The sequence below is a fragment of the Chroicocephalus ridibundus genome, chromosome 2 (genome assembly GCF_963924245.1).
Source record: "Chroicocephalus ridibundus chromosome 2, bChrRid1.1, whole genome shotgun sequence".
Taxonomy (NCBI): Eukaryota; Metazoa; Chordata; class Aves; order Charadriiformes; family Laridae; genus Chroicocephalus; species Chroicocephalus ridibundus.
The window spans coordinates 91,702,858-91,726,949 of record NC_086285.1 but is presented as its reverse complement, the minus strand read 5'-3'; the positions used below and the strand labels follow the sequence as shown (position 1 = coordinate 91,726,949).

At 40.1% G+C, this 24,092-nt stretch overlaps 1 protein-coding gene across 4 annotated transcripts in view; it reads right to left on the bottom strand.

The window, feature by feature from the left end:
* Positions 1 to 24,092, bottom strand: part of SEMA5A (semaphorin 5A) — a 350,644-nt gene that overhangs the window by 222,480 nt on the left and 104,072 nt on the right. For all 4 annotated transcript variants that reach the window (XM_063326183.1, XM_063326186.1, XM_063326184.1 and 1 more), the window contains one exon: positions 22,465 to 22,663. In XM_063326183.1, the coding sequence (XP_063182253.1) occupies positions 22,465 to 22,597 (133 nt within the window). In that variant the 5' untranslated portion in view covers positions 22,598 to 22,663. The remainder of the gene's footprint in view (positions 1 to 22,464; positions 22,664 to 24,092) is intronic.

Here is a 24,092-nt window from a genome sequence, read left to right as displayed (position 1 = left end):
AAGTCAGATTAATTTTCCGTGCATCAGAAGCAGCTGAGAACCAGGGGGTTTGGTTTTTTTTGCTTTGTTCTTTAAATAAGGACCAATCAAGTGGAAAACAATGAGAAAAACAAGCAAATTTGACTTTTCATCATTGTCACAATAAAAAGGTTGAGACATGAGGGATGAAAAAGGGAAAATGCTTGATATTCCGGTGAACTTTTGGGGTTTTTAACCTGCCTTTCTTAGACCAATTTAGTGCTACATAAAACTGGGCAGACAAGGGGGTAAGTTGCTGAAAATCGGCAAGGAGTATTACTTGTATTCAGAATAAGAATCTATTCCTACTTTCAAAGTTAAACACACATAAATAACTGCACACCAAATCCTTAAATATTTGCATTATTAGTAGTTATTTTTGCATTCATATCACTAGCTGGATGAACACAGCATGACTTTTTTTATTATTTCTTTTACAGAGACACACAGAATATATAAAATTTCTATAATGACATAAATGGTTCTTTAAAAAACAGTGCAGTTGTACAAAAGCCCCATCCTCGGGAGTTTCTCCCCCAGTTCTCAGGATATTGACGCATTTTGCTTATTTATTTATTTTTAATGTAGTCACAAAGCAGTGGTCTGGCACATATGTGAAAGGTGAAGTGGGCTATATATATATGGCACAATAAGCTGTGGAACTATCTATTTGAAGACTATAGATGTGAAACAGTCAATAAAAAGACCAAAGGTGAGCACATGGTCATGACCGTTTAGAATACGGAGTCAACACCAACCTCCCTGAGAGCGCGGTGGCAGTGTAATTTTTGGTACTGCTAACACCAGTTGCAGCTCAGGTTGCCAACACCCATTCTAAGCTCCTTTCTTTGCTCATGAGCATATTTTTCCTTTTGCAAATGTCTGGGTTGAAATAATCCATGTCTGGTGCCTGTTTCAGGATGATTTGTTCCTAATTTAGATATTAAAGTTTTAACACAAGTAGGTCATCCATTCCTAAGGAGAGGGCCCAGGAGAAAAATGTTATCCTGTGTCAGAATGTGTTCAGCCATTGCAGAGAACCATTAAACGCACTATACAGAAGCTGTAGTATCATATACTTTGGAAAAACAGATGGAACTGTGCAGTAGAATCACTTGGGTGTCAGGAAACTAACTTCTGCATTTTTAATGACAGCCTGTATGCATCTGGGCAATTTCAGGCCTATAATGCAAGTTTGTACATGTTCTACAGAACTTGTAGCGAAATTCACTGTTGATTCCATCTGTGCTGGATAGGTTCTCAAATAAGGGTCTGAACACTGAGCAGGAGAGGGGATGGGGCCGCATATTAGATAACTATGATTAAAGTTGCCATCAGCTACTACTGCAGATGCTGTGCATAGAACCTAGCACAACTCCATAGGAGGAAAAAAAAATATGCACACACACATATGTTATAGGCCTATGTAGCCTTATACATACTTATATATCTATTTATATATATGTCTACACAGGCAAGCCCAACAGATGCATTTCTTAACTTTTTTTGTACTCAGTTTTGCAAACTTAACTTTTCAGTTATGCATTTTTTAAGAAACAATCAATTGCATTGTTCTAAAAAACTGAGAAATTAGGTAGGACATAAAGATGAGGAAATCCAGATGTAAGTCTCGAAGAATCTCACTTAGTGGAGAAAAAGACCAAAAAAAAAAAAAAGAAAACTAAAGCTAAATAAAATTCTGTTTATCAGCCAATATATCTAAAATCTCCATAAATTCCCTCAGACATTTCCCATATGGGCACAGAATATGTACATGGTCTTCACAGAAGAAATACACACACACACACACACACACACACTCCCACCCAGCAATAGCTCTCAGTTCTGAGAGATGTAGAGAGGCTACTTTTCCTTGTATCAAGCCTGCGACTAGGACAGAAATGGATGTAAAACCATTTTATAAAGTAGCAGAAATTCAGAAAAAATGATAATACTGATGAATAACCAATAAAACCACAGAACAAATATCCTATGGAAAAAAAAAATCAGGGCTTTGAAGACATAATAGAGTACACAAGCTGGGATTCCAACCAAGCCAGTGGGCAGAGGTCACAAGACGGGCTGAAAGGACAAGCCAGGACATGGGTTTAGTCCCTTGGCTGCTACATTCCCCTTCCGCATGGTTGCACAAGCCATGGGAAGTGTTGCCTCGCACATACCAGGAATTTGCACTCTTTGAGATGGCAGCCACAGTTCCCTGGGCTCTCTCTGCCTACGCTCGCGCCCACAGGTTTCTGCCTCTCAGGTACAATCTTGCAGAATCACACACAAGCCTACTCCTAAACTGCCAAAGTACAACTCAGGCTATCAATGTGCTAAAATTCAAATTTGTATTGCTGTGTGCAAATATGCAGAGCTGAAAATGCCACAGGCTCAGCAGCAGATCTGCACACAGGTAAAGCCAGACCTGCTGTGAAAACAGCAGTCTCTGAAAGAGAGACAAGGCAAGCAGCTGAGGATGGGATTACTTCAGCTCCGTCTTGGTACACAAATGAGACCCTTGGTCTCCTGGAAAATGAGGAAAGCAGTAGCTCCCCTTAGAATGGGTAGGCCAGGGACATCTCAGTACACAGAGGTGTTGCGGTGCCAGAAGACTGCAGGGAAGACTGAGATTCAAGGATACAATTCTCTTCCACTTGTCCTGCTGCCTCAGCAAGGCACAATAAAGCTTCAAGGTACAGCAAGCAGGTGATTGAGACCATTTCCAGGTTTGGAGCAAGGGGCCAGGGGCCAAACAGGGCAAGGCAAGCCCAGGCTAGAGAATGAAGACTTGCTAAGACATCTCTCTCAAATCTGACTCCCCTCTGTCCCTCAAAAATATAAATTATTTTATCCTGTCTGTGTTGCATTCCGCAATGTTCTTGCTTGAGGGAGTAAGGTTAGGAAGAGCAAATGGCAGCTAGAGCTGGATTTTTTTTCAGCAAACACTCTGAAATGTATTTCATGTGTGTCACGGCGGCATCACGTGTCATGCAGCAATAAGCCTTTAAGGGATAAAGCTACGACGTCGTGATGCTTTTGTAAGGGAAAACAAACAAAAAACCACCAACAACAAAAAAAGACAATCCACAAACCCCATGTAAACTGCAAAAGTAAAAGCTCATTGGTGAAATTCTGCTTTAAGTTACACTACAGAAAATTTATGTAAATAAATCAACAGAATAATTAGATTTATTTTCATCTAAACAAAATGAAATTAATTTTTGCTCATCTAAAGCAAAATCTAGTTGAAAAGCCTTAGGTGAAACAAGGCCTTTCAGTTCTGTTACGAATTATCTCCTTAGAGTCAAAAATTCATAACAAGCTATTAAAGTTCTACAAATTATTGTTCTTTGAATTAAAAACTCACAGTAAAGTAGTAAGCAATAATAATTTCAGTTTACTAAGGGCTTTCATGTACAAGCTTTACAAAATAACACAGCTATAGATTTTGTATACTGCAACAGTACTATAAATAAATGTGTAAATTAATTAAGCTGGCCTACTGACACATAACCTAACTGTCCTGCCTGCTGATCACAGGTGACCAGCAGCAACATCCCTCCCCTTTCCAGATCCCTCTTCTCCCCTAACCCTCCCCTTCCCGGTATTGCCCTACCTTTCCTCTGCCCTCAGTTCATGTGCAGTGCAGGGAAATGCCTAGCCTTTTAAGGACTGCTCTTTTCTTATTCCTGACACTGAAAACACTTGTTCAGACACACCTTCAACATGGATTTCCGTCCGTCCCATCCCCACCTCCCGGTTTAAAACTAAGCATGCACGGTTACCGTTCTGCAGACATCAGCCTCAGACTTAAAGCTGTCCATGGAAAACTAGATCACAGTATACATACCATCATGACAAACGCTGGTCTCCAACACACGCTGGGTCCTTTCATTACATTCAAGACATACTTACCCTGAGCAAAATAAGATTTTTTTTTTCTTTTAATTGCCATTACAGGACTGAAATCTGCAGGCCTTACAAACTCAAAAACATTCATGAAAGAAAATGTATGAAAATGTACAAAAGATGGACACTGAAAAAGTTGGATTCTGAGAAAGCTACAGCGCTCTTTCACATGTCATGAATCGCATACTATGGGTTTATCCTGGGGGACTCAGGTTTTGGGGGGGGGGGGGGTTGATAGCTTATATTTAACAGGAAAAACATTGCCATGGCTCATAAACCTATGGCAAAGGAAATGCACCAAAGTCCCCTCAGCTGCTAGGAAAGGTCAAGGCAGTCTCCTAAAGAGCTTTAAAGACAGGGGAGGTTAACAATCAAAGCTGAGCAGGAGGACATTAGATATTCATGCAAAAAATGAAGTACAGAAATCTGTCTCGGTTTTTCACTTTAAATTTAGTATTTCTCCAACAGGCCATAGCTTGTTTGGTTTACATTGTCCAAGGACTCGCCAGGGGCTGAGCTCTACAGTTCTTTGCAAATGAAATAGCCAAATTCTCTCTAACCTAAGTTTCATTATTCAGCCCTTCAAAGTAGAGCTACAATAAACTAAAATGAATTGAGAAATGACTAATAAGGAACAGAGTGGTATGTTTAGAACTGAATTCAGAAGTGGTCTTTAGTGGTAAATAACAGAGTTAAAGGACAATAAAGACCTCCTGATTTCATTAAAAAATTAACATAGATATTAAAAATTTCAGTAGTGTTTATGGTGTATGTATGTGACACCTCATGCCATGGTGTCGTTTTTGAAAATAGTGAGCACGAAGTCAAACATATGCACAGTACTACCTTCTTGAAGTAACTCTGTTAGTAAAATAATAATAATAATAATAGTAATAATAATAATAATAATACAGTTGAAAACTTCCAGATTTGCAATATTAACAGAAGTCTCTGGGTGGCATCGGTACAACAAATTCACTAATCTTATCATAATAAAATTAAAATATACTACTGCATGCTGAAGTTTTTACAATTAAATGTATCAAATCTAAGGATGATACAATAATCACGGAATCACGGAATCTTCAGAGTTGGAAGGGACCTCTAGAGATCATCTAGTCCAACTCCCCTGCTAGAGCAGGATTGCCTAAAGCACATCCCTCAGGACTGCATCCAGGCGGGTCTTGAAAATCTCCAGAGAAGGGGACTCCACAACCTCCCTGGGCAGCCTGTTCCAGTGCTCTGTCACCCTCACTGTAAAGAAGTTTTTCCGTGTATTTGAATGGAACTTCCTATGTTCCAGCTTGTGCCCATTGCCCCTTGTCCTGTCACTGGGAACCATTGAAAAGAGCCTGGCTCCGTCCTCCTTAAACCCACCCTTTAGATACTTGTAAACATTAATCAGGTCCCCCCTCAACCTTCTCTTCTCCAGGCTAAAGAGTCCCAGCTCTTTCAGCCTTTCCTCATAAGGGAGGTGCTCCAGTCCCATAATCATCTTGGTTGCCGTTCGCTGGACTCGCTCCAGTAGTTCCCTGTCCCTCTTGAACTGGGGAGCCCAAAACTGGACACAGTACTCCAGGTGTGGCCTCACCAGTGCAGAGTAGAGGGGGAGAATGACCTCCCTCGACCTACTGGCCACAGTCTTCCCTATGCAGCCCAGGATGCCATTGGCCTTCTTGGCGACAAGGGCACACTGCTGGCTCATGGATAATTTGCTGTCTACTAGGACCCTCAGGTCCTTCTCCTCAGAGCTGCTTCCCAGCATGTCCACCCCTAACCTATACTGGTGTTTGGCATTCTTCCTTCCCAGGTGCAGGACCCCACACTTGCTTTTGTTGAACCTCATTTGGTTCTTCTCTGCCCAGCTCTCCAGCCTGTCCAGGTCACACTGGATGCCAGCACGGCCCTCTGGAGTGTCAGCCACCCCTCCCAGCTTGGTATCATCAGCAAACTTGCTGATAATCCCCATCTTCCTGAAGCTGTATAATGATTTCAGCCTAACTGAGATCTTCTCTTCCTATGATACTCAAGTTACATTACCGTCCTCTTCACAGGCAGTGAGACAAGTCAGAAGTCTCCGCAGTGATGTGCCACGTTGACTGTATTACATCACCCCCACTGCCCTGCTGCCAGCCTCATTAACCCCTGGGGAATCTATTAAGCGAGGTGTCGTGGCTGACAAGAGACGATCCACCTGTGCACTCATTCAGCACACCCTGTTTCAGGATTTATTTGCAGCATTCTCTCCTTGAGGACACAGTTAGGTGCACTCGTAAACACTCTGCTGTGATGCTTCAGGAATCCATTGTCCCTAACCATTTTAAAACTAGGACTGAGAAAACCAAGATTTTCTTCAGTAATTTCTGCGCATCACCCATTATCAACTCAGTGTGATTGTTAAGTCCTCATTTTAAAATTCCCATTATAACATAAATATATCCATGAATAATAAATTCACTCAGAACAACTTCAGGAAAAAAAGCATTACTCTGTGTTGGAAAAAAAAAAGAGAAGAAAACCAGCATGCCAGAACCTGTTGCTTCTTTTACGGTTCACTTTTGTTTATACTTTTTTCCTTAAATTTCCAATCACGAGTCTTTCTAGCTCTACACCTGGACGAGCTAGAGAGGTGGGCCCCTGAAAACCTCATCAAGTTCAGCAAGGCCAAGCGCAAGGTCCTGACTGGGGATGATGTGATAGAGAGCAGCCCTGCGGAAAAGGACTTGGGGGTACTCATGGATGAAACGCTGGACATGAGCCAACAATGTGTGCTTCCAGCCCAGAAGGCCAAGCGCATCCTGGGTGCATCAAAAGAACTGTGGCCAGCAGATCGAGAGAGGTGATTCTCCCCCTCTACTCTGCTCTTGTGAGACCCCACCTGGAGTACTGTGCCCAGCTCTGGAACCCTCAGCACAAGAAGGACATGGACATGTTGGAGCGGGTCCAGAGGAGGGCCACGAAGATGATCAAAGGGCTGGAGCACGTCTCCTCTGAGGACAGGCTGAGAGAGTTGGGGTTGTTCAGCCTGGAGAAGAGAAGGCTCTGGGGAGACCTTATAGCGGCCTTCCAGTACCTGAAGGGGGCCTACAGGAAGGCTGGGGAGGGACTGTTTGCAAGGGCATGTAGTGATAGGACGAGGGGCAATGGTTTTAAACTAGAGCAGGGTAGGTTTAGATTAGACATTATGAAGAAGTTCTTTACAATGAGGGTGGTGAGACACTGGAACAGGTTGCCCAGAGAGGTGCTGGAGGCCCCATCCCTGGAGACATTCAAGGCCAGGCTTGATGAGGCCCTGAGCAACCTGATCTAGTTGAAGATGTCCCTGCTCACTGCAGGGGGGTTGGAATAGATGACCTTTAAAGGTCCCTTCCAACCCAACACGTTCTATGATTCCATAATTCTTTAACTGTATTCTCTCCTCACAGTAACGCATTAAACACACCCTTGCTGGTAAGTCATGGACTCACTGCAGATGAAAGGAAAAAAGGTACCACAGCTTGAGCAAAGAAAGAAAATAAGTGCAAATACTATTCTACGGGTTCCAACAAAAAAAGGACTCCATCATGACAGTTCAGCCAAAGAATGGCTGTACTACTTCTGAAACCAATCACAATTCACTCCTGTTTATCTGAAAGAGGCTGAGACTTAGTTTGTCAACAACATAACTTATTTTTCTAGAACTTATTCAAGACGTGTTGCTCAGCATTCGTGTATGACTCCATGTTTTAAATAATTTTGAGCAATAAAGTTAAAAAAAAATAGTAAATAACAGGAAGAAAGCAGCTATAGTTGCAAACAAGTAAGTGACAATATAAGGTATCATATACAGTTGTTTTTTTTCCTCAGGTGAGCTTTAAAAACACAGCTGCAAACAGACTTCTAGCTCAGGCATCAGGGCTTCTCCGATTTTCATTGCAACAGAGAGAAACCTATGCTACACCTGAACAAACTACCTCCTGCGCTCCTCAGGCTGCAGTGCCGTGAAGCTCCACCACAACTACGGTGGTTCTACTTCTGGTACATAGTGTTTAAAGCCATACAAATGCAAGTTATACTTTACATATTTGTAAAGTCGTTCTTTACATATTTGTACTAGATGTAGATTATTGTACATTACTTAATGACTGCAAGTCATTCTTTACGTATTTGTACTTACTTTGGACCAAATTATTCCTCTATCGTAGCCTAGCACTGTTGCAAAACAGGCCAGAATGGGCTTTTCCCAATGGCTATATTCCTGTTGGATGCATTAACCGTGACATCATTAAAAGTGCTGTTTCTTTTGAGAAAGACAAGCAAATAATAAACCAAAAAAACTCATCTAATAAATACATTATGCATAGCTAATATTTTTCCATTTCTCTTACAGAAAAAAATCATTCTAGGAGGTAGGAGTACCCCAACAAAAACAATATGCTAATTATACTCATCTCAAAAGCTGAGCACGAGCATCTGCCCTGCTATTCTTCCATAAGGCCCATGGTAGAAGCTGAACACTTTGAAGACAGCAGCTCAGTGCAAAGCAGAGAAGGCCTGCCCATTACAGGCTGCTTTTCCAAAACCTTTAATTCCAGGCTTATGCTTTCTATATGCAATGGTATGTGGGCAGATCTGCTTCCAGGACCATATACCTCCTTAGCTTTATAATACTGACCACTTCGGCAGGTTGTCTTGCAGAACTGTATCACTAAGGTGACTGTGTCTTGCCCCTGCAGCGGAGCTCTCTTCCACAGGAGGTTTTGGGAAAGGTCCACAGGGAGATGCTGTAGAGTGCCTATTGCCTAGGCTGGGCGTGCAGACTCCTGCAGGATGCAAAGCCAGGAGCACCCAATATAGTTACAGCCTCCAGTTAACGCTCCAGGCATTCATTAACTCTTTCTACATGGTTCCTAATGCTGTCCCTTCTTTAGCATGCATTTCAGAGGCAGAGCATTGCATTTTAGTCCCAGGGTTGAAGTTATGTATAAGGAGCAATAGCCAAGAAATCTGACCCTTAGATGCCAAGCGTATGTATACTCCACCAGAATGGTTTAGAGGACAGGAAGATGCATTTTCTGTAATTTTTAGTATACAAGAAAAACAAACTACTGCATCAATAAAGCAACTCTCCAACATCTAAATCTCACAGAAAAAGACAAATCTCTTCCAAAAAAATTGTAAAGCCAAGTCAATCCTAGCCCAATGTCCCAGTGAAATTCCTGGTCCGCCTGTTACTGAGATTAGAACATAGTTGGCATGTCCCCTTTTTTCATATATATGGTACAAACATCCATATGTCAAGGCCAAGGAGGGTCATCGATGTAACAGATCTAATAGTCTTTGCTATCAGAAGGGTCTAATAATCTACATGGAATACACCAGAATCAGACTGGACACAATAGATGCAGAAAAAAGTACTAGTTCAACAACAAAAAGATGGCATCAGTTGACACCATTTCATGCTTTTCTTTAAAATGAAAGGATTAGGACCGATAGGTCTGTTATAATACTCAGTATTGCATTTTAATGAAAAAGACATTGCATGTAGCCCTTACCATACAGAACACACTTATACCGGGGCTGTGTACACCACTGACTTTAGTAATACAGAATTAAGAATATGTGGACATCATAACTGGGAAATAAAAGAATATGTATTTATAGTAGTTAATGCCTAATCTTTAATAAAATTGAAAATTAAAAATATTTCTTACAAAAATTATGATTTTTTTTTGTTGTTTAGATAATACATTGAAAAATATAGACATTCTAGTAATTAGACAGTAAGAACTGTACAGTTTCTAAAATAGGGATCCAGGAAGATATAAGAAAACAAAACGTCTTTTCTTCCCGACAAGAAAAAAAATAAAAGCAATCATTTAGGCAGGATTAGCTAATGCAATCCGATCCTCTATAAAAGAAAAGATGGAGCTACAACTTTGCCCAGCATGATTAAATCAGCAACCACAAACTAAAAGATTCCTCTTTTAAGTCTTACCACACTACATTTGGTTCCCCTTTGGAAACATGAAAAGGTGTCAGATCTCCATCTGCAGTTCAGAGCTCATCTTTGCTTGGGGGGGAGGGGGCGAACAACAACAACAACAAAAAACAACAAAAAAAACCAACCACAAAACTGCAGCTCCCTTTCAAGATCCAGTACTCCGGAGGTCTCTTTAGATCACAAAGAAGGCAGCTGCCTTCCTCCTACTATCCAACACAACACAGCCCTGAAGCTTGCCTTTCCTTACAAAGAGTACTGCAGAGGCCAAGAAATATGTAGCTCTAGCCTTATCTAGAAGCTCTGCCAGCTCCCCAAGCTCCTCTCCACTTTAAATCATCCATAATAAAACAAATCCCAAGACCATAAACCTCTTGACGTTTTCCAGAAAGTTCACCACCTGTTTATCAGGCCTTTGTTTTTTAAACAACCATTACAGCTCCAGAACAATTTTGGAGGTAATGAGGCAGGTCTACAAGTAATTTATTTATTATTAATGGAAAAAACTGAAAATAAAGCATACTTAAAGTATATGTTTCTTGACGTTAAACAAGTGAACTTGAATTTCTTTGTTAAGCCTACTGTAAACTTACTTTCTTCTACCCAGCTCCTCACATCTTTCAGTGGTTCTCTCATTAGGCACAAAGTCACTGCCTCCACGAGTCGGGTATCGCTCTCCTGGCAGGGCAGGCACAGTCACAGCAACTGCCCTGCCCTGGTGCCCTGCCCTGCTTTTACAATTCACTCTGACCTCCAAAGTCTCAAGGTCTAAAATCCAGCCTGCATTCCTGTTTTCTTTGTCCTGCCAGAGCTTCCCCAGCTAGAAGTACACATTTCTGCATTCTTATGTGTGTGCATATGTCTATTACTGGGATAATTAAAGGGAATTTGGGTTCTGACTGTCTGTGCCCTCAGGGAAGAGACAGTAACATCTGCTGCAATGACTACTTATTTCTTATTTTTCTGAACAAGGGTTTTGAATTGTTTATGCTTCATTGTTCAAACGCACACATTGCGTACAAATACAAGAAGGTATAAGGGAAAAAAAGATTGAACCCCCACCTAGATGAAAGCGGTTTCAGCGCTACGAGCACAGTTTTTATATACTCAGAATCATTTGTGAGTTCTACAGAAATTATGCAGCGACAAGGTATAAGCCATGATATACAATTACAGCTCCTTTGAGTTTTCTTTCTCTCATACACAGGAACAGCATGAAACTAGAGCCCCAGACCACTCCAGAGGAAAAAAAAAAAAAACAAAACAACACAACATTAAAACCTACTTTGCAAAGTTAGACTCGCCAGCTGGAAGAGATCTCATTAACCATACCATTCCCACTTCTAAGGAAACAAGCCCTTGACTCAAACATGGCGTACCTGATGTTGTAATATTTTTAAATTATATAGTATCAGTCATTTGAGGATAGCATTGTATTTAAAAATAATAACTAAGTATGCTTAACAACAGTTTAAGTTGCCAAGAACTGTGCTTAAAAATTTTCAGTTGCCTGATCTTCTGCACCGTATTTTGAACAACAGACGTAAAGTGACTGTCAAGTGAGCCAAGAGTTCAAACAGAATTTCCAAATCCTGGTCTGCTTTACAGCAAAAGGCCTAAAAATCTTTACTAATTGTTCAAATTAGGATCCATGAAAATATTATGCCAGCAGACTACCATGAAGAAACAAATAAAGATTAAGGAAAAATAAGGGAAGCGCCAGATCTGAAGCATCTGAGTTTGGGGGGTTCAGTTCTGGAGTTTCGCCCATGATGCATTTAAATGCAATACAGATTCATGTTTTTCTACTTGCAGATTGCGTTCAGTTGTCATTCTTACTTCATTTTGTCATCACATACATCTGTTCTCATTATTTTGTAATGGAATATTCATAAGTATCAGCCTGAATGACATCACCTTGACATAAACTCAAACCCACTGCTGTAAAAACAGTAGGGATTGCAATCTGCCCTCTCGCTATTCAGATTCTCCACTATCTCAGCTGTGGGAAACTGCTGTTCTCCTAGTAATCACTAAACTTTGTTTTCTTGAAGCTTCAGAAGCAGATTTAGCAACCCGGCTCTTGAATTGTGTATACACCTGGCTGTACAACAGATAGGAGCTCAGGGCAGTGGATACTTAGCGGAGAAAACAAACATAACAAAGAATATCCAGAGGGGGGCACTTGGAAAACAACAACACAGATTTCAGGTGTCATGCTTGTAAGGGCAACCAAGAAGTTAGCTCCATTGCATTTTACAGCTAGGATGAGTCTTTTGTGTATTAGTAAATAGCTAAATGTGCATTAGAAGAAGAAGCTTAGACAGGAAGCAGAGAGATCTGAGGGATCACTGAAAGTACTAAAACCAATTTACTCTAGCAGGCTATGTGTGATGGAACGGTTTACAGGTTGTATCACTTCAGCTGAAGATTCTTATGTATAAACACACACACATATTCAGGCAAAGGAGGAGGCATCCAGGCCAGAAAGATAAAACACATACAAACTGCACAGTTAAAAAAAAAAACAACTCACAACCAATAGTTTTAAGATTAAAGGTGACCAGAAGTCTGTCATCAGATTAGAAGCAGATTAAAGTAGAGATGAGATGACGTTCAGGTAAGGAGGCACAAGAAGGTATACGACATAAAAACACAGACAGTGGAATGCTAATGAAAGGTGCTGAAGCAAAGATCCAGAGAGTTTAATAAAAAAAATTCAGGGAATGTTCTGGACCAAGTGAGAAAACAGTAAGGCTAAATTCACATGCTTTAAGAGACAGAGAAGAGACAGAATGCGGGACAGCATATGTATGGAAAGACTATGTTATGTACGATACAGATAGAGGTCATACAGGGAAAGACCATAAAATTATGGGAACACACCAGGGGGAAGACAAAGGGGGAAAGAAAACTTCAGGAAAACACAAGGATTCTCATCCTGCACCAGACTTATGTTCCTTCTGTTTTAATATCCTGTTTGCATCAGCTGCTAGTTCAAGACATCTCAGGGGAAAAAAAAAAAAAAAAAAAAAAAAAAAAGGTGTAAGCAGCCTGCTGTAGACAGCATTGGTATTATCAATCAAGTCTTAATATTATGCCTCAATCCATCTCTAAAAATGAGGAATGGTCTAAATTCGAAACATATAATTTAAGAGCAGAGAAGGAGGATGACAGACTACAGAAAGCTTATCACAGCAAGAGTTCTAAAATAAATAAAAAAATAGAAGGGTGTGAGAATTCTGATAGGAAAGAAAAAAACACCGGTGAATGAAGGAGGATGAACTAAGAGAGACTTTCATCCAATTTACACTGTAAATCACCTTGCAGGTCAGCTGATCCACACTTCAGGGCAGGGACTCATTCAGTAGGACGGGCAGAGATGAGCACGCTACTATAATAAGGACTTTTTCTCAGCTGTGAAAACTATGCCATGAAGTTCAGTTGTGTTTTGATGTGTGGAAATACTATTTGCTGCATCTGCACTTCCCAATACTGGCGAAAGGTTTATTTTGCCCTGGGGAGGTTCGGCCAGTTAAAAACCAGTAACTTCACGCCTCAACCAGCACAGAGCCCACATGCTCTTCCCAGCGAGCGCAGCTCCCCCTTCCAGGGATGCAGAGGGACGGACTGCCTGCAGGACACACTCGACATCCTTAGTCATGCCCTCTCTTCAGAGGGGCTTAATCTGTCACTTTTTAACACTTACATGCTGGCTTTGTCAACCAGACACAGAATTAATTTTGAAGGAAATCATGTTGTTTGTTTATGGGAAACCAGTACTTGGTCTCGACATGGAGTTTTGTAAAGAAACCTGCTCAATTTTTATATATGTATCGTAGGGAACAGAAGCATAAAGCCAACTGCCTACAGACAGTTATAATAATGCCGGGGGGGGGGGGGGGGGGGAAATACGTATGTTTCAATTAGGAAGACCTTGTTTCTAGAACTGACCACCTTGCAATGACACATTCTTATTTATGTTGACACATGAACATCCTGAACTTCTTCATTTACATTGTTTTAGCATAATGTAATTTCTTGACTCTTCCAATCCTGCTCTTAAAATATTTTCAGGTCTGAAGCTATTTCATGCAAAAAATACAAAGACCAACAAGTCATATTATAACATAAAGAATATACAGGGTAAAGCCTGACACTAATCTTGGTAAAAGCTTTGAGCCAGGACTTCAAAGTGGAACACACTCCCCACCCCATCAACAAAAAGATGCTCCCCGGCCAAAAAAAAAGAAAGTGACAAGCAAGAAAAAGACAAGGAAAAACCACAACGCCACAAACAACAATTTCTCTTTGTAGAAATTATTTTTGTTCTAAAGGGCACTGTCAAATTCCAGGTATTTGTCATTATTAACAACTACTTTAGTCAATTTACTGTAGAGCGAGTTGTAAAATGATGAGCTTCTAATTCTCAGAAATGGTAGAGAAGAACTGCCTTTCTTTGTCCAGAAAGCCTTCAGAACAAAACCTGAAGTGAGCACTGTAAGTGGAAAGACAAGCTTACGACAAGTCAAAGTGTGGTCTCATCTCAATGTGACAAATTGCCACGTAACAAGTGAGTATCTACCTTGTTCATCCATGCAAACAAAATCAGCTGCTATTCAGCATCCTATAGTCTTGTCAATAGCAAACGAGTAGTGCCGCAGATGGCAGGCAGGAAAGAAAGCATGTTAAAAAAAGCCCCTTTGAAGAAGCACTGACTGCACTTCTCTACTTCTATTACATTCTGTCAAATAAACACAAAGTATCTCTGAAAGTTTATTTAAGAAATTGAGGGGAAAAAAGGAAAAATTAACAAACAGAAATTAACAAAGGAAAAACCACTGGAACAAGTCTTTCCAAAAATCTGGTCAACACCGAGTATGAAAACAGAGCTGCCCAGGATGAGAAGGCCAGTAACTGCAATTGTCACCATCTCTCAGGAGTTGGCAGTCTAGGTTACTTCAGAAGAAGTAACCGAGAACTGAATTAAAGATGTTTCTTGCGAAACGTCGAGCTGTACTGCTGCCGCTGCTGTGAGAGGCCAGGCAGCCTGCCTGGGCACCCTCGCCAGTGCTGGAGCCCGCAGGGCCACCTGCTCCACACCACACGACTGCATCCTGTTGGACTCTGACCAGCCACCAGCTCCGTGAAGAGCTGGGAACAAATGGGTGACACCAAGTCAAGTTAAAAAGGACCGACTCTCAGCTCCTCAGCCGTGCAATGGTTACTAGCCATATGCACGCTCTTCCTCTTCAGTCGACGCTCGTTAGCTTTGGACGTGTTGCAATGCAGTCCTTGAAGAGAGAGAAGCACCAAATTCACATGAACCAGTATGGAGATTATGCATATAGAACTTTAAACTTCGGCAAAACACAATTCACACTGTTCCAGATGATTTAGAAACAATGGATATGCTTCATTAATGCCTTTTCCAAGGGGTAGATCAGTAAAATACTCACACTGACAGCTGTCAATAGAAGGGACAGAGCGCACGTTAAACATGTTATGAAAATGGTGGAAAAATAATAAAATAGAGAAAAAGCAAAGCAACATTGTGTCTCCTCTTGTCTTTAAATACACCAAAACTTCTAGAAGATGACAGAACTTCAGCTGCCTAGACACTCTATTTCTTGGTTGCTGATCTGTTTCTGTAACATATTCCAGTTTGGACGCTTTACAACCTTTCAGTAAAAATGCACATCTCCATTAAAACTACATCTCTTTTGAAGAAGAAGGAAAAAAAAAAAAAAAAGGGAAAAAACCCCCAGATTTTAATTCTACCTGCCTGCTTCGTACAGCTAGTGGAAGGTGGTGGGAGCCTCTCACTCATTCTGCTGCTTTGTTAGCAACCAGGAAATTTCACATGCTCCAAACTTACACATTGGGGCAACAGGGAAGAAATCAGCCATGGAAAGGCGCACAGGACACGTCTGTGCAGCTCACTAGCCATTGCAGCCACTGCCGATTTTCAATTATCAGATACTTATTAAAATTATTAATATTCTATGATGGTCCAGCACTTGTCTGGCATGCCAAAAGAACTGTGAATTGATGCTTGCTTTAAAACACGATCGCTTCTGCCAAAAGAGAAAAAAAAAAAAGTTAGCCAGTATGCAAGTTCTTTGCTTAGACAATTCACTTCCCTGCCATACCCTGTTTTTTATGGGAATGCACACAAAAGAGACTGGGTGATTCAGGGAAATAGTAAGGGAATAGTATGCATCAATCTTCAAAGCCATAATTTTTAAAATTAGCTGTAAGCAGTTGAAAGTCACCTTTTCTCAGCAGGCACTTACGTCTCCTATACACAACTACAGGCAAACCTGATTCGATTAAAAAATATAGAACTCTTGGAAGAATTCTTGTCCTCCATAAGAGAGGCTGCTTCTTGACAGGGTAGTGCAAGCCATCTTGTAGTCCTATCGTCTAGACAAACCAAAGTTCCAATATCTGGTAATCAACAGTCTTCACTGATGAATCATCTTTATTTAAAGAAAAACCCTAAAGAGGATAGGCGGTGGAAAGCAACACACCTCAATCCCACTGCTGAAGCTGGCAGGAGATCTTTAACGTGTATTTTTGAAAACCATTGGAAAGAGAAGGAAAAAACAATAAAAACTGAGCAGCTTAGTAGACTACTATTAGTTTAAACAGTAGCTTGCAACAAGATTAGGGGAAAGAGAAGAGAGCACAAACGAAAACAAGTTCATACACCATGTATCCTTCTTCATTCAGCCCACATGTTATTTCCTCTTGGCACATGCTGAGTGCACGCACTCCATATACAAACCACATGATAAAATGAGCAGAGAAATGTACTGAGTCTATATTACTTAGACAAACATCAAGTGAGGGAATCCTGTGGTGGTTAGACAATAAGGTTAAGAAAATATATTTCTTAGGATTCCCGAACCAAGGAATCAAAAAATAACTATGCTATTTTTCTTTTCTGGTTAACCTCAAGTAAGAATGAAGGGTTTATGTTCATTTCTTCTATGGATTGAGACGTGTTATTTTTGAGCATGTTTATTCAACAGATAAATTCTTTACAACACAGCATGTATTTAAAATATCACTAAATACAGCTTCTAAAATTATGTCAACTGCTGCTTTTTTGTTGAGACAGCACAACCTTAAATTCTGATTACTTTATGAGAACATAAAAGAATGAGATTTGCCCCAGAGCAGGCGATCTCAGCTGTACCCTGAACATCAATCAAGTCCAGTTCACAACTGCACTTTATTTCTGATAGAAAAGCCCAAGACATTTGACCGCAGGACAGTCAATACTTATAACTTCACACCTGAAATTGGAGTTGGGTCAGCCTTTTTTCCAGCTTACTCTCACACACCGCTAAGCAGTCGGGATGGCCTCTTCAGTTCTACCTCACGGATGGGGTCTGCCTATAGCACGAGTCTTCAGCTGAGTGTGCGAGTTTTGACAAGTCTGACAGTTTCAAAGTTCAGCAAATGTTAGGGGGGAAACAAGGTGCCACTGTAACTATTTTTACATTTTTTTTTCCTTTAATCAGTAATAAAATATGTTTCATGTACCACGGGGGGTCTGTACAGTGGGTGGCTAAATGCTTTGAAACTTAGGGAAATATTTAGGCAAATGTTACACTAGTCAACTGATTTGCTTAGAGTTTTGCATAAAAATAGTTCAACTTCTATAAACAGTCACTGTTTCTCATAAGCATCTTAATTTTCTAAACACTGTTTGCCTATGATTTACCCCTCACTGTTCCTACACAAAGGAAATTTGGTTTCCACAGCCTTGTCTAGCTGTTTAGGTTAAACACATCCCTATACTATATTAAGAGAGCGTGTTTTCCAAGAGGCTGACCATCAATAAAGCCTAACACACTTTACAGAGCTAATATTTCATATCTACATGTACATGAAAGCACATCCAGATAAAATAACATTTAATAAAAGTGAAAATTGTAAGCCTCTACCTTTAATGACCAGCTCATTTCAGCCTTTTTTTCTTTCTGAACTCTTAAACTATTTCAAGCATAAATATACTTACACATTGGAAACATATGAAGAACTAATAATCTCACACTCTACTGTCACCTGCACCTTGTTTCCTTGCACCCAATTCTAGAAGTTGCATATGATTTATAACCTCTTGGCTCTAATGCCTCAATCGGACTGATGCTAGCATAGCTGATGAATCCTCAGTCCATGCATGTAACATATGCAGACAGATTATTTTTTTTAACCTTTTTTTTTTAAAAAAAAAAAAAAAAGCCTGAATTTTGACAGAGTGGCACACCTTTGCACATCTGGAGGCAGACTCTTCCTTGGAGAGAAAGAAACTTAAAAGAGGGACTACGCATCATCACAGTCAGTCCCAACACATAAAACACTGAACTGCACGCTACCAGACTGGTCCTGTCAATCCATCCCACACTTAGAGTCTGCTTTTGTATAAATCTGATCTCTGTGATAGCTCCTACCAACTTTAATCATGAGAAAATGAAATCTCCAGCTTCAAAGGAAGACAGGAAGTGTCTTATTCTAGTCTTGGGAAGACCAATGACAACAGATTATAGAGCGGAAATATTTTTGGATTTATTTATTATAGTTTCTGGGAGAGAGAAAAGGTGTGTTATGCATTCCTAACATTAATTATCTGGTAAAAAAAAAATTACAATGTGATTATTACTACTGTGTATGAGAGAGATAAAATCTCTCTCATATGAGATATGAGAGAGATAAAGAGATTTTCAGATCATGTCAAAAATCCTTTGAAAGTGCATGCATCTCCCGTGCTTCTCTAACTTCTCTTTCCTCTTCCACCGGCAAACAAAGTACTTGAGTAAAGGTTTTCAACTGGTGGGTGATATTCTTGCCATTTGATACCAGGAGATACATCACGGTCTTTCAGCTAAAACTATTTAGCTGGGATAATCAGTGATAGAAATAGTATATGCCTCTCTACAAAAGGTAGTTTGACAGGATCATCAGCTCAGTGAGCAGTTTTTGATGGGCAGTGGGACAGAAAGTAAGCTGTTTCAGGAGATACACTCCCTTTCCATATTTCACCAAGACAACTGCCGGGGACTACTGTTTCTTTTTATTAGTCTTTTGCAGCTGTTCATCCATACACTACACCAGACTTTCACTCTATTAGTTTTATTTAACAGTTTATACTCCATCTACCATGACTCTCAAAGGAAGACAAATCAAATCAGTATATTGCTATTTTGGTATACCAGAAACTACCAAAAAAAAGGCTTTAGTCAGTTATAAATAAAACAAACAAGTTGATATCTCTGTAAAGTTAGTACTGAGATTACAAGCTTTAAAGTACATACCACTCAATACCACTCAGCCTTTGTTGATGTTCAGAATCCCAAACAGCATTTAGTTCTGGTGGATCTAACATTATTATAAGATGACTTTACAGAATGGGGTATTAGTGCAGCATTCAAATTAAAGGTTTTGTAGCTGTTAAGAACTGATTTCAGGACTCTGTGTTGCTTTAGCAACACTAATAATGTCAGTAGATACAGAGGGCATTTTCCTACAGGCATTCATGAAGTCAGTAAATGCTGCAGGAAGAACACAGAAATTGTGAAGAGGGATGGTTAAATCCCACCAACCCCCACTGCACAACTCATTCACAGAGTAGCTCTTCTCACACACATCTTTTTTTTTTTTTTTTTTATATACTTTGATACCCCAGGTAGTCCATTCCTAACATACAAGTTCAAAGGCAAACCTCTCAGTCATCTTTTCCTGTGATCTCTTATCTTCTGTTTTCCCTTAACTAGCAGTCCTGCAACTACTAAAGTCAATTGCTGTGCGTCCACACCAGTTATGTTACCTAGCTATCAAATACTGTATACTGCATTGCAAATACGTTTCTCCGTGTACTTTCTAAGATTTACTGATGATTCCCAACAGATTATTGTGGTGAGTACAAACTACAGGTTGTCAGTATATTTTTAAGTGAAGGAAAACTTTTTCAAGATATATCAGTTCATAAAAGCTAAGGTATGTCATGGATATGTACTGCTTAATGATAGTTTTACCACAAAGGTCAAGAGGGAGTCTGGCCTTGAAAATCTTACTAAGTCTCATATTAACAATCTGAAAATAAATACTTCTATATAATTTTATTTCCCACATATATTTACAGTAAAAAGGAATTGGTTTTGTTCAGTAAACTCTTAACTGTGACATTATCTCTGGCTACATCAAAAGATGCAACTGAAACAAGAGACAGAGGAGGTGTCTGTCCCCAAAAAGCCTTAATGTTGGCTGAATCATATTCATAAACCAACACATTTTTAACCAGCTTTTAGCACATGGCTCAAGTAATGAGTCTCAATTATTTGCTTTTACAGTTGCATATACCAAAAAAAAAAAAGGGGGGGGATGCAGTGATCCCTTAGTTTGTGAAATTAGACGGTTAAATACCAGAATTCCAACTGTCCTACTTTAATTTACAATATTGTGTATGCATGTTATGATAGAAATAAAATTTTAAGCTAAATTATAACATGAATGCTAAGAAAACCAGGTATTTTATCAGAAGAAATCATACTAGTTAGTCCATCAATAATTGAGAGACATAGGTCCCTCCTTCACAGTAGACTAATGGTTCGTAGTTCCCAGGTACAGAATGTAACCACTTTAGTTCACTCTCCAATACACTGGACAAGGGGACAGCTGGTACCATTACTCTTATTAAACCATTAAAATGCCAGAACAGAAATACTTTCTGTAGAAAATACAACATTATTTTCTCTAATGTTATGAAAAGAATGGAAACAAATCTTTTTTCAATTAAAATTCAATAAATCCTAATGCATTGGAACAAAAACATTACACATGCTTTCTTAGAAAAAGAGGAGGAATGCAATATGTAATATAATACAATTTAATCCCTACATCCTCATAGCTACAAACTATTTGGAACTCGTTCTAAGTTGCGACACTAATGGAAAAATCTCAATTCAAGTAAATAAAAAAATCATCTAAGTTATTAGACGCCTCAGGTTTTTACAGACAATATCCTCCAAGTGTTCTTCACTTTATTCCAACTGTTCCTCAGCAGTCCATCCCAACACACAAGATGACAACCACATGTATGAAGAGACTGGCTTGGTGAAGCAAGGAGCTCATGGTGGAGCTCCAACGCCAAAAGGCTGTACGTACAAGGTGTAAGCAGGTACCAGGGACCATGGAGGAATTTAGAAACACCACATGGGCATGTAAGGATTATGTCAGGTTAAGCAAAGTTCAATGGCAGTTACGACTTGCACAGAACGTCAAGGGCAACAAGAGCAGCTTCTACTGCTACAACAGTAATGAAAGGTTGAACAGGGAAAATATAAGCCTGTTGCTGAATTGGGCAGGTGATCTAATGCCAGCAGACACAGATGACGCTGAGGGACTCAACACCTCCTTTGTTTCAGCCTTCACCATCAAGGTCTCAAAGGCATCTGGTGTTTAGCAAAGTGGTTTAAGAACTACCAGCAGTAGATGCAGCCTGAATCAGAGATGACTTGCAACATCTCAACCTATACAAATCCATGGGATCAGACAAGCTGCATCCATGGACACAGAGACGGCCGGCGACTCTTCATCTCTGAGAAGTCACAGAAATGAAGGAAGGTCCTCAGTAACTGCAGGAAAACAAATGTGGGAACTATAGGCCAGTCAATCTCACTTAACTTCCCGGAAATGTTATGAAGTTAATCCTCTTGGAATGCACTTCCCTGGACATACGGAGGAGAAGGTGACTGAGAACAGTTAGCATGGATTTGCCAAAGGTAAATCATTCCTGACCAACACAATTACCTTCTACAATAAAATGACTAGTTTTATGGATGAGGGGAGAGCAGGGGATGTCATTTATCTCAAGGCTTTCAACACTGTCTTACCGCAAGTTAGGATGTTACAGCCTGTGTCTTTGGGTGGGCAACCAGATGGGTAAAAGCTGGTTGGATGATCAAGCCAAGACAGTCAACATTTAATGGACCTTACTACAGTAACAAGTGGAATATCACAAAGGTTGATCCCAGGACCTGTCTTGTTTAACACCTTAATCAACAATCCAGGGGAGGCAACAGAATGCAGTCTGTAAAGTTTGTAGGTAACACCAAATTCAGAGAAACAGTTGATAAGCTTGAGGGCAGGACTGCTATCCAGAGGGTCCTAGATGGGCTAAAGGAATGGGCAAAGACCAGCCTCATGAAATTAAGTGTACACACGCAGAGTCCTGTACCTGGAAAGGAACAACCTCATGCAACAGTACACGCTGGTTTTAATAACACAGGAAAATGAGTCACCGACCTTTAAATGACACATTCAGCACCAAATCGTGAACACATTTTGCAAGCCTAGTTGTATTTAACTGGTATGGAATACAGTCCAGGTTACCATATAACAGCACTTTTGTTTCCATACACATAAAGTGCACATAATGCACTTTTTGTTTCCATACCATTATACATTAAAAACAGAGGTTTCCATGAAGAAATCACACAATTCTTAGCCTACTTCTGGAAAAGTTTCTTGTGCTTACCCCTTACCTTTGTATGCAATAACTGGGTGCTCAGCTCTGTGGCAGTGGGTATCTTCTGTTGTTGTTGGCTCCAGTATTCCTAATACCCCAAGTCCTGCCAACAGCAGTGAGAGGAGGCAGCTTCCTTTCATGGTGGTCATGCTGTCCTCCACAGCAGTCAGTTCTTTTAACTGGCTAGTCTTCTTGCACTCATGTGGGAAAACCACCTAGAGAATTCAAAGAAATTTATTGAAGCACAAGAGCAAACCACAGAAAAAATTAGTCAATTCTTGATGTTTAAAACAAAACAACATTGCTTTCTGTCTGTATAGTATTTGATTCCTCAAAAGTATGCTATCAACTGTTACTCTGATTACTTCATAAACTTACCATCAGTTACCCAATTTAGGAATATTGATTTCTTTTATCACCCATCAGGATTCAAAAACTGTTATTCTTTCCCTCCCTCCCCCTTCTACTTTAAAGTTTCATTTTGTAATGTGTGTGGAGAAAATAATGTTCTGATGTTCTGGAATGTTTTTTGGTTGGTTGGTTGGTTGTTTTTTTTAGATACAGCAAATGTATCTAAACCTACATTCCACGTTCACTTGGATACACTGCCCCTCGCCCTGCCTTCATCACAGAGGAAAAAGTGCTTTGATTCCTTGAGTGTGTAAGGTAGGAAAGAATTGCTCCTTCACATTACTGACTATTTTGACAAAACAACAGCCCTAGAGCATGTATTTTTTGCCTATCCGTAGAGTATGAGCACAGCACAGAAAGTGGTATGACAAGGTTCACCTCAATGCTTTGAAAACATACTTTTGCTTTGCAGGAGGGTCACTGGTTCTGACACTGGCTTAATCCCTACCTGTTTGCCAAGACTGATGACAGGGTTGCATATTGCAGATCCTAATGCTGAAGGCTCCTTTCCACTGTAATCAATGATGTAATGGTTTTCATTCGGTACCTGAACAAAGTTGAAGTTTCAACTCCCTGATTTTTGCAACATGCAATAACCAGACACTTATAAAATAAGTAACATAATATTCACAGTGTCAATATCATTTTAGCTCCAACCCAATTCCTTTAGCTTTATCATAACAAACATTCCAAGCAGTAACAACCTAATGCTGCAACCCAAAACACTTTTGCCACTAGCAGCTTTACTGAGTCCCACAAGCTTGCTTGTTGATAGCACACAGTTATGAGACATCACTGCCTTTCGGGGGGAGGAGGGGGAGGCTGGAGATTCAAGACAACTCTATAATGTCAGAAATGTCATTCTGCTAATTAATGGTGCAATTCAGGAATAAATAATCAGCAATATTGACTTCTAATACATTTGATCTCACTGAACTATGATGTGCTGTTTAACAAGGTCAGAACTTTCCATTTCTGAAAAATAAACATCCTAAACACATGAAGCAAAGGGCTGTCAATTAAAAGATACTCCACAGGAAGACCAGTGTGTTTTAAAAGCTACACTCTGAAAGCAGAATGGGTAGTAAACATTGCTCCCTAGCATTACTGTAGCACCAGCCATCATAAGACGAACTGCTCTTCTCTCACCGTTTGGCTGCCTTTAGAAGCCTTCCAGCTAAGACCTGGACAGATCTAATCCTCAATTAATTTAAACTAAAATAAATAGATCAA